Here is a 16,586-nt window from a genome sequence, read left to right on the forward strand (position 1 = left end):
TTAAGTGCTCCTGGGGGCATGTAAATTCCTAGGTACTTTGAGTTCTCTCTTTGTGAAGATAAGTTAGCTATAGCAGCTTGAGGACAGTGTCCAAAAAAGAGATAACATGTACTGGCTCTTTAGGGTGCAAAGTACATAGGAATCTGGGACAGAAGAGGAGTTAGAAGGGATATGAGTCCAGCATTGACATTTTCCGCTACGTTACTCCTCTAAGAAGAGTATATCTAAATAAGATACTCCATTTGTCCTATGAAGGGGAGAAAATGCTTCTCCAATAAGACTTTAATGCTGTCACTGAGTTATTTTTCCTTGGAAAAGGTGGAATTCTCTTTACACCCAAACAATTGGGCCACTTAAAATGGAGATCCACTTTTGTAAAGTAACAAATACCTAGGATGCAAAGGGAAAGGTCTAATTAGGTTTGTGCAAAAGTAATCCTACTTTTGCCATGACTTTTAATGGCAAAAACCGCAATTACTTTTGCACCAACCTAACACAATAGCTGTGAAATCAGCATTCCTTTGAATTATACTTGTAGCTTCTACTTCAAGAAAACCTGAAAATGAATCCCAGCTCCACCTCTTTAGCTTTAGGAAAAGTGAGTGAAATTATATGTACATATTATACAGATACAGAGAACTTGGTACTATGTATTGTACAGGTACTGTAAGTCTGCATAATATATGCATATAAGGTAGCTATTTGTTGTAATATTATTACAGTTATCATAATTGTCAAAATGTTCAATTACTTAGGTATTTAGTTACGTACAAAAATGACTTCTGTCTTCACAATCAACATAAAGAACTAAGAGCAGTGGGAAAAATACACTATTTTTATTTATATTTTGTCTGAATGTTTTAGATTAAAAGCTTTTTCAGTTGGATACTTTGCATGTATTTGTCATAAATCTCAGAGATGTGCTGTTATAAAAACATGAAGGATCATGAATTCAGACAAATATTAGAGCTCTATTTTTTCTTTGTAAAAAAACTTCCTTAGAAAATTTTTATTACACTGGTAACGCATGCTCATTGTAGGAAAATAATGAAAACTAGAAATAAGCAGACAGCAAAAAATAAAATAAAATAAAAGACATTTATATCACAACTACCTATAGATAAAAACTTCACATGCAATACATACAACATAAGTATTTTTACTTGAATAATACCTCATATCCTATAAAATTCACTAGACTTTGTGAATATCTATGTGAATAAAGTTACTTCTAGAATTTCATTCTTATTGGTTAGTATGCCATAAAATGAATGGAAAAGAACATCAGTTATCTGAGGTTAATTGTTGCCAAGAATATACCAATTTACTGAAATGTCAACTTAAATTTGTGGTAAGTGCCAAGGCTTTTTAAAAGGACAAAAACTTACTATATGATAATAATTAATTTATTTTGTACTTAAGACAATTCAAAATTCAAGTTTTCACTGTAATTGTATGTTAATTCTGAATATAATAGATGAATCAAACATTGATTTGTAGCACATTTTCTGACAAATATGTTTGAGGGCATGTGATTTTTATCCTTGTACTTTATCCTTGATGTACACAAGAGGATCATAATTTTTTCCAATAAAAATGTGTAAGGCTTCATAAGTTTTCTTGCTTGAAGCTTCTACTGAGACATCCCCAGCTTTCTGCAGTTGTTTACTGCTCAAACTCTCCAAATCTTTATTTGCCAAACACTGCATGTAATTGGATGAGTCTCCTACATTCCTTCTGCTGACTTGAAGAAATTCTGCCTCTTCTTCAAGGTTTACCAATTGACTTTGCAAAATGACTTACTACCATTATTATTATTAATTTGAAATATAATTAGAATAGGATTATTTAAATCATCTAAAAATCTATAAGGGAATGAAAAATGATTTGACAGGAGGAAAGGAGAGATATTAATGTGAACAGACTGGGGATTCGTATTACAAATCATTAGTTTAGTAGTGAATATTTTCCTTCTGGAACTCTGCTTGCAGCCTGCCCATTCTTACATTATCCCTTCTAAAGCATTAATTTCTGAATTCATCCCTTATTGTTAAACACTTAGTTTCATTTATTATAACATGTGTTTTTGCTCCCTCAAAAGATTAAACTCTAATATGAGTTTAACTCATATTAGACTAAAAATAATAGATATGAGAAAGTAGACTAAATTTGTATTCATAAGATAACTTTATTTACAAATTCTTTATAACAGGAGACAGGGTGTGATGTAAATCCATCTTTATTTTATTTTTTAAAAATAGTGTATAAATAAGTACTTTTTTTGAGGATCATAGAGCCTATTTACCCATTTATATGGGTATGTTTTATAGTGCTGTTTTCCCTGGATAATTTACCTCACTTATCACATGTCTTCAGTTATCTATTAGTACCAGTTTAGTTCTGGAATACTTTACAATTTTGCCTTAGAAACTATAAATATATATATAAAGCCTGCCTAGTCTTAAATATCATGTTCTCACAAATAATTCCCTCGAGCACTATAATAAATTGACATAATCTTGTTATGTCTATCTCTGCACCCTATTTCTTTTGTTTTGGTTATTGCAGTTTGCAAGTGTACTTGTTTTTATTATTTGTTTATGGTATGTTTTCCCACTAGTCTGTAAGCAACATAAAGGCAGAGGACATGTCTATTTTATTCACCAGTATTTTCCCTGAACATAGCACAGTGACTTGCATATGGCAGGCACTTAATAAAGTGTTAAGTAAATGACTGATTGAGTGGATGGTGAATGATTGCATGATCTGGAAACCAGTCATAATACAACAGATTGGTAGAATATTTTTCTTGAGAGTTATTTGTAAGGATGCTCTTCTTTTATTCTGCTGTCATAAAGACTAAACCATCTTCTATTCTAATGAGGTATAACTGTTTAGTCCAGTCCCTGATATTAGTTGGAGAAGGTTGGACGGGAGCCCGTTGCCAGGGAAAGTCAAGTACAGCAAATCCCAAGCTATCCTTGAAATCCCGAACTTTCAACAAGAAGATGAAGGCTTTTATGAGTGTATTGCAAGTAACCTTCGAGGAAGAAACCTTGCAAAGGGTCAACTCATTTTTTATGGTGAGCTAATTGAATTTCAAATGTATATAAAATATTTGGTAATGCCCCTCATAGTAAATTGTGGAAGTCATTAGCATGTTGTGAAAAAGTGTCATGGGAGAAATAAGGAAGGCATATTTCCAGGTTTAGATGCTTAGTACAATGATTAGCAGCTGGGAATGACCACCTTTAAAATACGGTTTTAATTTTAGCATGGTCTATGAATGCTATTGTTTATTATAATTGCCTTGAAAATATCAGCAGTGTCATGTTAAAGCCATAAAAGTTTATAATAAAAGGTAGCATAAACTCCATATATTTCCCATAAAACATTCTGCAGCAGATTATAGCAATCTTGATTCTAATTCTAAGTAGAATTAATAAATGAAGGACAAAATTGATATGAAAAATATAATAAATACTGCATGGTGGTTTATAATGTTTGTTTCTATTTTTCATATTTTGTCTACCCTTAAGTAGGTAATATAAAAATAAGGTGATTACAGTATTTAAAATTATGTTTGTCTCAGTTACAAAAAGCTCTCATAAACTTAAGAGAGATGATGAATGCGTATATTATCTAAAAGCTGTCTTCGTGTCTTCTTTCATCCAGGATTGAAATTTTCTCTTATTTACATTAAGTAAATAATAAAATATACCTCAGAATTCTCAAAATGCTGTATACTATTAAAATATCTTTAACTTCTTTGATAAATTTAATATATCTGTATTAGATAATTTTTAAAAGTATTGATATATGGCTAAAAATACTTTCCTAGGTGACGTGTTTATAATCAATGATAAAGTAATTGGAGAAAATATGTGTGTGTAATAACTAGAAAAATCTAAGATACTGTAATTATCCCATTGGAATGTTGATTGAGTGCCCGTGGGGAGAACATATTGTGTGTCTGTAATATTATTTTCCATTTTCTTAAGAATTTCCAACTTTACCCTGCAATGAAAGCTACTATTTTATATATAGAATATAATTTCCTACTCATTATTCTCTTACAGTTTTAGCAAAGCTAGCCAAGAAAAACAATATATTGTTTTCAATAGTACCTACATTTTAAAGGAAAGTCTTTGGAATTTAGTATCCTTTGTAAATAAAATAGGATACAAACGGGAGTTTTAGTAGAATGAAGATATTGAATGCTTTGGCTACTTTTAAAGAAATATTTTCCATTTTATATATAATAGACAAAGATATAATCAAGAGATGAACCAGAACACAAAGGTATCCATAAACTGGAAATCAATGATAAAGTACTTTTCTCTATACTGATGTAGCAAATGCTAGCTTACATAGCAATTTTACAAATATTCATTTATAGAAGTCTTAATCTTAAGAAGTAGAAATCTTAAGATTAATCTTAAGAGGTAGAAACAATGTTCAGTAATACTATAGGCAAAAAAAACTCAAGTTAATTGTGCAGGATCTCACAGATAGTGATTGTCAGATTCAAGATCAGAACCTTGAAAGGTCTTCTGAAACTGGACTCTGCCATAGCATTTCAACATGGTGGTCTAAGTTCATTGTACTATACCTCACCACAACCAAATTAGCCATTTAATGAGCCTGAAATAGTCCTTGTGGGGAAATAATGGATACTTGGTCAATAACATAATCATTATGCTTCTAAGTCACGTATTAATTTACTTTCTGAAGTTCTCTCAAAAGAAAAGAGGATTACTGACTCAGTTACCTCAGAGCTGAATAACTGTGAAATTCAAGAAAAGAATCTCTCAGTCTCAGTTATATTGCTGTGTTTACATTATAATTCAGAGCCAAGTAATACTATATATCCATCTATGTTGTATTTTTATAATCTCCAAACAAAATCTCTAAAGTATTATTCATAGAAATAGAACATGTTCAGAGGAGGTAAGTGGCTTTTTATAACCAGTCAACATGGCAGAAAAAATATCTAAAACTCAAACCTCTGTAGTAGACCCAAAATCCTAAGCATCTTTTCCCATGAATTTCCTACCTAGTTGAAAATTTAAAACTTTGCTCTCCAGAATTTTAATCATCCAAAGAATGTGCACATTAAATAAATAAATGTGTTCTAAAGCTACAATTATTGCATTAAGCATAAAATCAAATATATCTGAAATCTTTTTAAGTTATGTGAAATTATGTATGAGCATGCATTTCTTTTCCCAGGTCAAACATATATTAGGACAATTTCTAAGCAAATACCTATGAATTATATAATTTTGTTAATAATACCCAGAAACATGACTCAATTTCATCAATACACCTAGTTCTTCTAAGTTTTACCTTGATTTGTCCCTCAAGGCTGCAGGAAGCATATTCTATAACTGGAAGTTGTCCTGATTTCCACAAGAGGTAATCCTAGGCTTAGTTCCCACCACCCAGAGACATAAGAATTTCTTTCACTCATTCATAGGCTCATTGAAGGGTCTTCTGTCTTGGTGAAGGCAGGTTTTGCAGTAGAAAAACTAGAAATCAGACAGACTTGGGTTTCATATTGTGTACGATTTTGAATCCTACTTCTTACCTCAGCCATTGCTACAGTGACCAGTTCAGCACTGTGTTTTGTAGGTGTAACCTGAAAGAGTGTTGTCTCAGGTGCCAAACTACTAAGTACATCTTGTTTTCTGTTCTGGGTTTTCTTTGGCTCCTTCGCAAGTCTACTCAGCATTTAAGCATGCACAGTTTGGCTGTGCCAGTAGTTTACACTTGTACTACCATTAGATGACCATGGATGGGAACTAAATGATCCCCCTTTATTTTCCTGGGTAGACAGCTCGTAAAGACTGCTTTGAAGTTGGGAAAAGATGGAGAAAAATGAATCATGTTGGTGGTCAACTCAATAACTCATCCTTGCATTGATTTCTTTTTCCTTTCCTGTGACTATCTTTTTTTCCTTATACTTTTCCCTTGGCATTGTCAAATAAACATGTGGAACTCAAGCCCTTTACTTAGGCTCTGCTTTTAGGGTTCAAATTTTGGCTTCCCTGTTTTCTACCATGTCATCTTGAACAGGTTACCTAACATCGCTGCAAGAATCCACTGAAAGGTTATAGAGGGAATTAAGTGCAGTTACAAATATAAAACATCTGGCTTGCCACAGCCTGAGAGTCCAAAGGAAGCATCATATACTTCTATATATCCAAGGACAGAACTAAATAAAGGAGAGGGATTAATTGACACCTCCAGGAAGTTTCCAGTCAGTTTATGAAAGAGATATTTATGTGAAAACATTTAATTTCCAACCTGCCTGTTTCCATAAATGATGGTAAAAATAATGCAATCTTACTTTCACATCAATTATGCCAGTTGCTTGTTGCCTCAGTACTATGAAGAACTTCCTCAAATTAAAGAAAATTATAAAACTCACACCCAGAATTAAAGTAAGATACTGAACCTGTATAAAACCCCAAATGTTCACATTCCTTGTCAAGAGTTTTATCTAGGAAAAAAGAATACTGGATTATCTTTCTACCAAAATGCAAGGAGGCTCATGTTTGATTTATGCTTCAAGGTATTGAGTTGTAATTGTGTCTGAAATAGATACAGATTTATTACTTTTAGTTTAGAACAAATATAATCACTGAACTTTCAGATTTATTACACAGGTTCAGATTTGATATATGTTTTCTAACCTGACCTATGTTCTAATATTTAGCACGGATTTATTCCTTGGCCCTGTTCTACATTTTGCCCTTTTCCCACAGCTCCCAAGTTGTTATACAGGTGCAGGAAAATGACAGATGACAAACATTTAACTTGAGCCAAATGCCCAATGATATTTGCAACAGGATTTCTGTCACCCCACATTGAAGCTCCTGCATTTCCCATCCCTCAAATCATGTGTGTGCAATCCAACTGGACCCAGTTAGCCTTGTCCTTCTGATCTCTATAACCCTTGGAATGTAGCATAATGTCTTGGATAATTGCCTTACCAAACAGTTGCACTTGCCTTTTTGAAACAGCTCCTCCAGAATGGGAACAGAAAATCCAAAATACATACCTCTCTATCTATGACAACTTGCTCTGGGAATGTAAAGCTAGTGGAAAGCCAAACCCTTGGTACACGTGGTTAAAAAATGGCGAACGACTCAACCCAGAGGTAAGCAACTATGTTGATATTAAAAGTTTACCTACTCTACTAGGTAAATTTTGTTACTAACAGTACTGGTAACTAACAGAAACAGCTAATATATGGAGTCTTTAGTATGTTTCAGGAAAGGATGGATACACTGATTTATTTAATCCTTAAATAAACTTGCAAAGTAACCCATCTTTCAAAAAATAAAAATATGTGTAGACAAAACAATTAACTTTCACAAAATCACAGTTAGTCAGTAATAGATACACATTTAATAAATATCATCATCATCGTCATCATCAACATAGATAATTTTTATTGAACTCTCATATGAGCCAAGCCCTGTGTTAAATATTTTTCCATGCATTATTTTATTGCATCATCACCCTGATGAAAACATTATAAGAGAGATACAGTTATTCTTCTTTTATATAGATGAAGAAAATGAGTTCAGAGAGGTTAGGCCACTTGTTTAAGGTCACACAGCAGCTAGGAAATGTTAGAATTAGCATTTTAAACTTTTATTTAGGTCTGATATCAGGACCCAATCTCTTAGTCACTACCCAGTATCCTGCTTTTATGAACACTGATGACTGTCTTTAAACTCCTAGGAAAGTAAATAACAAAGGCAGTTATCCACATTTCTCAATTTAAAGCATGCTTTCTTCTACAACACCTAGGAAATGAAAGAGTTGTTTTTTACCTAATACATTATCCAGATAATTGTGTTAATTCTCCATTTTACTTTGCACATGTAGGCATAGCCAGAGACACAAAGAACATCTGTTGTTTGGAAGCTGAATATAATGCTGTTCTTTGTTTCAGCATCAGTGAAAATTTTTTCCAGCATGCCTTTTGCATATAGCATTCTGTTTCTTCCAGCCTGTTTTCCTTTTCCTTAGAGTATGGTAATATGTACCTTGAAATATTTAGTCTTAAGTTATATTTGCACTATTAACTATGTCGTTATGTGCACTCGAAATTGTATTTCTATACCCCAAATGGGGTTCTGTAACAGATTTTGGCTTTTCCGGCACACTTTATAGTAGGCTGTAGAAAGGAAGGATTTAGCTACTCCAACTCAGGACTCAATTAGAAAATTATCACATCATCACATTTCAAATGTTTTTGAAACTTTTGGAAAATGGAAAGCCAAGGCGATGTTCTAGTCATAATATACATATCTAACATTATTGTTAACCGTGTTTTTTGGAATAATTAGGATGGCTGAGTATTCCAAATTATTATGTATACCAAATAACAGAAAGTTAACATACATTTTATGCAAAGTATGTCAATTGTCAAAGAGACATAAAACACACTAGTAACCACTAACATTATCCTAAACATATTTTCATTTTTTAAACTTAAAAATGTTGCTCAGGATCTAGTAGTGTATTAATATACCAAAATATCAGATCTCATAGATATACACAAATGTTGTTTAATAACATATCCTGGTTAAGAGGATGCTATATTAACATACTAGCATCTTTATATGCTTTTTCCTTTATTAGGAGAGAATTCAAATAGAAAATGGGACGCTCGTCATAACGATGCTGAATGTGTCAGATTCTGGTGTCTACCAATGTGCTGCAGAAAACAAATATCAGAAAATTTATGCAAATGCTGAATTGAGAGTTTTAGGTAAGTCATTCATTTACAACCAACACATTCAAAATGACATTTAAACAAGCTATAATTATACATAATCCCAACCCATTTTTTTTTTTTTTGTAAATTAGAAATTGCTGTCCCATCAAATAATGGGAAATGTCTAAATTAGCTTTTTAAAAAATTCAAGGTGGTAATTATTATCCTGCTTGGGCAATGCACTGGGGCTTGAGAAAAAAACCCATTATTGGTTGCATCCAAACCAGAGGAAGCTCTTCCAAAGCTGATTCTAGCATGAATTTTTGAGTATAACTCAAAGAATATCTGTTGGGAATATTTTCAGCTACAAATTAAAAAGTAATAAAAAAATTACAATTCACAGTGACTAAAAGAGACAGTGATTTATTTTATCTCTTAACAAGAGGGTCATTAGCTGCCGGGTATGGCACCTCAACTTGACAATGCTATTCTTTACACTTTTCCTTCAGAATCAAAGCCTCATGGTTTCAAGATGGCTGCTCTAGTTACAGAAATCATGTCTATGCTCAAGGCAGAAGAAGAGAGAGGTTACAGAACTAATCGCGTTTATCTCTTTTATTAGAAAAGCAGAATTTTCCTTAGCTTCCACAGCAAACGTTTTTATGTCATTAACTAGGGTTCTGTCACATGACCATCCAAACATCAAGAGGAGATAGAAAAATAAGTCCCTATGGTGGAAAGTGCTGAGATTAAAGCAATTTGCGAATGATATTTTGGGAAATCCAGCCAGTGGTATCTGCCGCAATAAATGACTCATTGATAGTTTCCCCCCCAAGGCTTTCTTAGTGATAGGAAGAACAAAGGAGATAAAAGAGAGGAAGGATCAAACAACAAGACACACAGTTTTATGAGCTTATGAGTGATAAGTACTCATTCATTTGTTCATTTTTTCTATCACTACTGGTTGATTGAACATTTATTATGTACTGAGCCATACCAAGATGAAGTGATCTTTATCTTCACTTTACCTATAATTTCAAGGAGAAAAAAGTGTCAGATTTAAAATGTGGCAATTCTTATGGCTAAGAATTGAGGAGTTGCTATTATGGCACATGACAAGTTGAACATAACCTAAATTGAGGACATTCCCTTTAATCTAAGGTCAGAAGTAAAAATGTGCATCAGTAAGGTGAAGGGCAGAGAAGCAACATCTGAAAAGTCCAGAAGCAAGAAAGTATGGCATATCTGAAAGAACTTCTGTTCACTTGAGCTTTAGGTTAGAAATGGAGATTGGACACATGGATTCCAACATTCATGAAGTTGGAAAGATTTAGATGCACCCTGATAGCCTAATAATTTCTTGTCCTTATGAACTGGCATTTGTTCAACATTTATTTAGTGGGTAAAAAGCCGACATAGTGATACAGTATTTCCGACTTATTTCAGTTGTATTTTTTTTTACTAATAGCAATAAAATATTTCTGATTTATGTCAGTGTTAACCACAATAAAATACCACTGAAATAAATCACATTGATGTATATATAATATAAATCACATATATATGTGTGTATATATATGTGTGTATACATGTATGTGTGTTTCTTCAACATCATATGTTCCATGACTTATATACATATATAATAAATCAGAAACACACACACATATACATGTATGTGTATACAGGTATATATGGGTATGCATGCATGTATATACAGGTATATATGGGTATACATGTATGTGTATACAGGTATATATGTGTGTATGTATGTGTGTTTCTGATTAATCATATATATGTATATGACATATATGATCATTGTTTTGGCTGGAATAGACTTTCCTGGTTGGAATTAAAATTCCTTCTTTGGCCTCTTATGAAACCATCTTAATCTTCTTTATTGCAAATGCTATCAGAAAAGTGACTTTGTCAAACTTGCCTCCTCCCTACCAACTTGCTTTTATTATTGCAATGACCACCAACAAAACAAAAATAAATTGCATTTATTGAGCCTATACTTTGTGCCAGGCACTATACTATAGTCCCCTGCAACTCTTATGTCATTTAATCTCCACACTAACTTCCTAAGGTAATATCTATTGTCATCTTCATTTTACAAACAAAACATAAACTCTAAAATGTTAAGTCAATATTTGGTCTAAGAACACCTTGAGCAAAATAACTTGAAAAGAGGTTACAGATATAAATATTAGATTCTGTCTAACATAGCGAGTCACTCCTGGAGTCACTACATATTAACTGAGTAATTAAACAATTTTGTTTTTAATTTTGTTTTTAGCCTCAGCTCCAGATTTCTCCAAAAGTCCAGTTAAAAAAAATTCATTTGTTCAAGTTGGTGGGGATATTGTTATCGAATGCAAACCAAATGCTTTTCCCAGGGCAGCTATCTCTTGGAAAAGAGGAACGGAGACCCTTAGACAAAGCAAAAGGTAAACCAACCTTTATTTTTAAAACTATTCTTAAGCGTTTATAATATAACATCTTCCAAATTTTTAGGTTTTAGTATAGGCCTTTCAAAATTTCCTCTTTTATGATAAACTTTCAGTGGCATACCCAGAGATGCCAACATTGTTCTCATCATAGTAAAATAGTAAAAAACAAAAGGATCTGATAAAATGAAGACCTGTTTATATAAGTTAGCTGCAATATTTTCAGTGCATGCACTTGTAATAGATAGATTTTAAAAAATCTTTTAAGACCTTTTTCCACATTCAGTTTGAAGGCTTTTTCCTAACCCAGCCTGCTGAGAAATCAGTGTGAAGAACATTTCACAAAGGAGAGAGACACTCATTGGCACACACCTGGTGTTGTGGTTTTTAAATAGTCACACAGGTGTTCACCCCATGACAAAATGAATTCACCACATGAAGAAATGTAGAGAGGTTCCTGTAGAGAAAGAAGAGAGATTTCCTTCCATAATGGATGCAGTTGAGAAACCCTAGGTCAGCACTGGCATGTTTTCTAGGAGAGTTTGACAGGGGGAAAAAAAAAAAACAAAACAGGTGTTTTTCTCTACTTGTAATATCTTCTATTCTATTGTACTGTAGAGCCTTGTATACATGAGGTGACTAGACCACACATGCTGCTCTCTTTTAATAACTCACATGTGTTACTATGTAATCAGATATGCTATTAAATCCTAATGTGAACGAGCCATTGTGCTAAAGATATGAAAATAGTTCCTTTATTTCAAGGAGCTCTTCTTCAGCATCATGTGTTCCATGACTTATGTGTATAACCAGTACAGACAGGTTAAAAACCCAGGTGAAAGAAAAGACAACTAAAGTGTGTTAAAAAATGACAATCGTGAGTCTTGGAAGAAATGACTGTGAAGGACTAGAAAGTGAGTTCCATAACTAAAAGGGAAAGTCACAACTCCAAATTCTGGTTGTCTTGTGGGAAAGTAGAATTAGGTTTGTAGAACTTCCAGTGTTTCAGAGAAAGTTAGAAATCTTCATTCTGGTGTTGAATCTCCCATGCCAGAAAAAAAATGCAGGGACATCATTTTATCACTTCTAATCCCAAGATTTCATTTGTGACCAACGAAGAAAGATAAGAGGTTAAGACAAACAAAATCAGGGGTCTCTGTGGTTTGTGTAGAGTCCCTTCGTGGTTATAACTGCTGCCTTGAAGAACCTTTCCATTTACACAATGAGGTGTACACCAGAGAGCCCCATTCTAGGGCATTCTTTCTTTCCTTATTCTCTACATTTCTTTACATCCCTGGACTAAAGCTTTTCCCAGAACAGGAATTATGTCAGATTTATCTTTGTATGTCCTCTGCCTTGACACAGAACCAAAACTTAATAAATATCTGTGGAATAAATGAATGAATCAAAAAGGGTGAATATGTAAGGTGTTGCCAGCTTTACAGAAAGGCTGTTCTTGGGGAAATGCCTCAAGACATAAGCACAGGTGCTTCAGAACTAAGGTGAAAGAAAAGGTGAAAGGAAACCTGTTGTCCTGACTCAGGTTGGGTCTCTTCTGTGTGCATTGCCTGGGAGATTTGCTTCCAGCAGATTTAGTTGTGAATTCTTTTTAAATGTTTCCACATTCATTCCTAAAATCGAATCAAGGTTTGAATACACTGCTGTGGAACAGAAAAACACAAGAGATCCTGCAGTATCAAACACAGCACCTTGTACTGAGGGTCTGGACAAATTGATTAACTGTGACTCATTTAATAAAGTAACTCACCCAAAGAGCAGAATGATGACATTTACCTTCCACAGCCTTTAAAGGTCCAAACACAAAGTATGTGGGAATGAGAAAGAAAAGGAAGAGGAGAATTTGAGTAAAGCTAAGATACTGAGGAAAAAAAAAAGCTAAGATAATAACAAAAAAAAAGCACGAGGGAAATTGCTTTTTAAAAACACCTCAGGTTTTTGTTTTATTTTGTTTTGCCCCATATAGAATAAATTTGGGGTCATTTTAACCTCACCACAGTTACTAATAGTCATATCAGTTCAGCATTGTCTCTCTGTGATTAAGGGAATGAACCCTGTGAGTTCTATTTATACATTATTCTTTCATTCTAACCTTTCATTGCTTTAGGGTTTCACTGCAGGTCTTAACAAAAGAAAACATACATACAAACAACTTCCTGACTGTGCATTCTTAAAAGTTGAAAATAATTGAGCTGTAGCAGAATGTAGTAATTACAGTCACTACATCTCCACCTGGTAGAGATTACACTGAGCAGTAATTTTCAAAAGGTTGCACAGTCAACTCCATGAGTCTATGTCCTGCACACTTTCTAGCCTGTCCCTTCTTTTGTTGCCCTCTGATCTGACTGGCTTTGTTAAGTGCATGGCTTCAAGCTGTTTGTTGAGAAACACAGCATCTATGCTTCTGTTTGTGTTGGCCTATTGCCTTTTTTATAGTCTTATGATGGGACTTCCAAACAGATTGAGGTAAAAAGTGAGAGTAGTGATAAAAAAGAAAGAAAGAGAGGAAGGAAGGAAGGAAGGAAGGAAGGAGCAAGGAATGAAGGAGGGAGGGAAGGAAGGAAGGGAAAGAGGGGGAAAGAAAGAAGGAGAGGAAGCAAGAAGGGCAAGAAGGGGCACTACTGTTTACTATAGATGTGGTGTGAGATACTAAAAAGATTTCAGCCTACACCCTATTGAGAGCGTTACTTTGGGCAAGTCATTTGTCTTCTATAGACCTTCATATGTAAAATGAATTAGAAGTACTTCATTTTCCTAAAAGAGGAGAGAAATTCAAATGGTTTCTTCAAGCCTGTTCAGGCCCAAGGTTGATTATTTCTTCTACATCTTTGGTCTGAACCATTAGATGGTAGCCAAATTCTTTTTTCCCTGATCAGAACCCCCTCTTCTTTTTCAAAAGAGTGTTGACAGAACAGATCCGAACTCCTAGCAAAGTAGCTACATTTAGATTTCAAATTGTCATGCCTTTAAGAAGACAATATTAAAGAAAGCTTTGACAAAGACAATATTAAAATAGCAGTTAATTTCACAAAATATGTTTTCTTATATTTGAATACATAAAGAAGTTTATTTGATTGAGTGTGTACGTATGAATGTATGTGTGGGTGGGGTGTGGGTAGATGGGTGTTTAGGAATTGGCATCAGATTTCCAAAGCAAACAAAATTAAATACATTAGGAGTCAGGGACAGAGTATTGTGCATAAAGGCTGACTGGGCAATTTATCTTTAGATCTGATTACAAATGCAAGGGTTATTGCATGTGTACATACATTGTTCAATGCTATATTTGAAAGGAGCACTAGAGATACTGTAGCCCATTTTCTGAATTTACAGTGCAAAATCCTCAACTCAAACACAGAACACTGAGCCCAGTAAACATTTTTTAATGCCACACCAGACAGATTATTTCACTCAAATAGCAATATATATATATATATATATATCTTCTACCATCTCATACCTCTGTTAAAACATGACACAGTTGTACATATACAAAGAATGAAAGAGTCAGATATAGAAAAAAAGTTCAAAATTTTACAATGATTCCAAGTAGAAATAGTTTCTAGTTCTTGACCTTGGAAATACCTATGCGAGGAAATGTACATTTTTAGTTTCTGTTATAAAACTTCTATATGGTACTGTCTACTTTGAAATTTCATTGTCACTAACTCTTGCAGCCAATAAAGTATAACTACCTAGAGATGGTTGAGAGGGCTCTAAAGAAACCTATTCAAAGTAATCAGACTGAATTGCTGACTTATAAAAAAGGGTGGCAGTATATATATTTTGACAATTTCTTCTAGTCTTACATGAATTGAAACAGCTTCCATCACACAGCTAGTAAGTGAAGAAGCTTAGACTTGGTGCCAAGTCTTCCATCTCTGTATTCACGTCTTTTCCTCTCTATGGATAATGGAGAATACACTCAGCTCTTCAGTTTTTGAAAGGCTGTTGTCACATGACTCAACGTAATTTGATGTGTTGATAATTCAGATTAAGTAACATTTCTCAATACAGTGAACATATTTCTTATTAGCCTATGTGCCATAATTGAAGTCTTGGCTGTTTTAAGAGTTCTGTTCCTAAAGCAAGGATCTATATTTATAGCAGCCTGTCAGAGGAGAAAAGTATTTCTTGAGCCGAAATAGGTAGATGGCATTACAGAGTCCGAAGACTGCCTGGTTTCCTGCTAGGAATGAATGGTCATGCAGCATCTGTCTCATTCTTTGTAGACCCACCAGTGGTTTAGAAATAGCACTTATATTGAAGAGAAGCAAAAGGCATATTCCTGCAGGAGAACCAGGAAGCACTGGGAATTAGAAAACACGGGTTGTGGTCTCAGATCCATCACTGATAAGTGGCATGACCTTGAGAAAAATTGCGAGACTCCTCTTTTTTTTTTTAGGCCACTGTTTCCTGGATTTATCTTAACATGAAATAATATGAAAACAACTTTAAGAAATATGAAACACTATATTCATGTGGTGTCTGCTTGCACAGAGATTACATTTTAGAAATCAATTGCAAACCGTAGCCCAGGAGGTTGAAATTGAAAGTTCTATCTTAGTTATAACTTTATATGTGTTTTAATGATTTGCTTGGGTGACCAAGTGACTGAGCCAAACACGGCAATTGCTGTGAACTGTCAAAACAGCTAAAATGATTCAGTTGGATGGATTCAGAGTTTACAGAGAGCCCTATCAGCTAGGCTGTAAGCTCCATGAAGGCACCGAGCACCATTCTTTAATTCACCGTTATAGGCCTAGCATCCACCACAAACCTGGAACATAGCACACATTCAATAAATATTTTCTGTGTTGCTAAATTAATAAAAGTTAAAATTTAATTTGTTTAACTAACTTTAGAGATTTTTCAGCTAAGCCAAAAATTTTAATAATTAATAGACCGATGGTATGATTATTCATTTATTAATTCCTTCATTCATTTTGCAAATATTTGCTGAACACCTATTATAACCTAATTGGGTGCTGGGGATAAAATGTTAAGCCAGATAGCCACATGACATATAACATGCTTCTTGCCCTTTCTTATGATAATATTTTTCTTTAAAGTTATTTGAAGTCAAAGATATGGGTTAAAGTCCCAATTCTGCACCTTAGTTGATAACTTCTAGCAAGTCCTTTTACTTCACAGGTTCTCAATTGGTTCATTTCAGAGAAAATAGTACTTGTCTCTCTGGTGAGGTTATATGAGACTCAAATAATGTGTGTGGAAAGACAGGTGAGCTGTACACACACTGCTACATTGGATGTATTTATTGCTGTCATTGTAACATGTATGCATATCCCAGTTGTGAATGCTTACCTCTGGTAATCAAGGAACAACCATGGAAAATCAGGATGAATACAGATTAAGTTTATCTC

The 16,586-nt window shown here is 33.9% G+C and overlaps 1 protein-coding gene across 3 annotated transcripts in view; it reads left to right on the forward strand.

Annotated features, from left to right (window-relative positions):
• Window positions 1-16,586, forward strand: part of CNTN6 (contactin 6) — a 306,520-nt gene that overhangs the window by 227,484 nt on the left and 62,450 nt on the right. For all 3 annotated transcript variants that reach the window (XM_011937225.1, XM_011937224.1, XM_011937226.1), the window contains 4 exons: window positions 2,899-3,083; window positions 7,029-7,165; window positions 8,662-8,791; window positions 11,034-11,184. In XM_011937225.1, the coding sequence (XP_011792615.1) occupies window positions 2,899-3,083; window positions 7,029-7,165; window positions 8,662-8,791; window positions 11,034-11,184 (603 nt within the window). The remainder of the gene's footprint in view (window positions 1-2,898; window positions 3,084-7,028; window positions 7,166-8,661; window positions 8,792-11,033; window positions 11,185-16,586) is intronic.

This window comes from Colobus angolensis, unplaced genomic scaffold (assembly GCF_000951035.1).
Source record: "Colobus angolensis palliatus isolate OR3802 unplaced genomic scaffold, Cang.pa_1.0 Scaffold160, whole genome shotgun sequence".
Lineage (NCBI taxonomy): Eukaryota > Metazoa > Chordata > Mammalia > Primates > Cercopithecidae > Colobus > Colobus angolensis.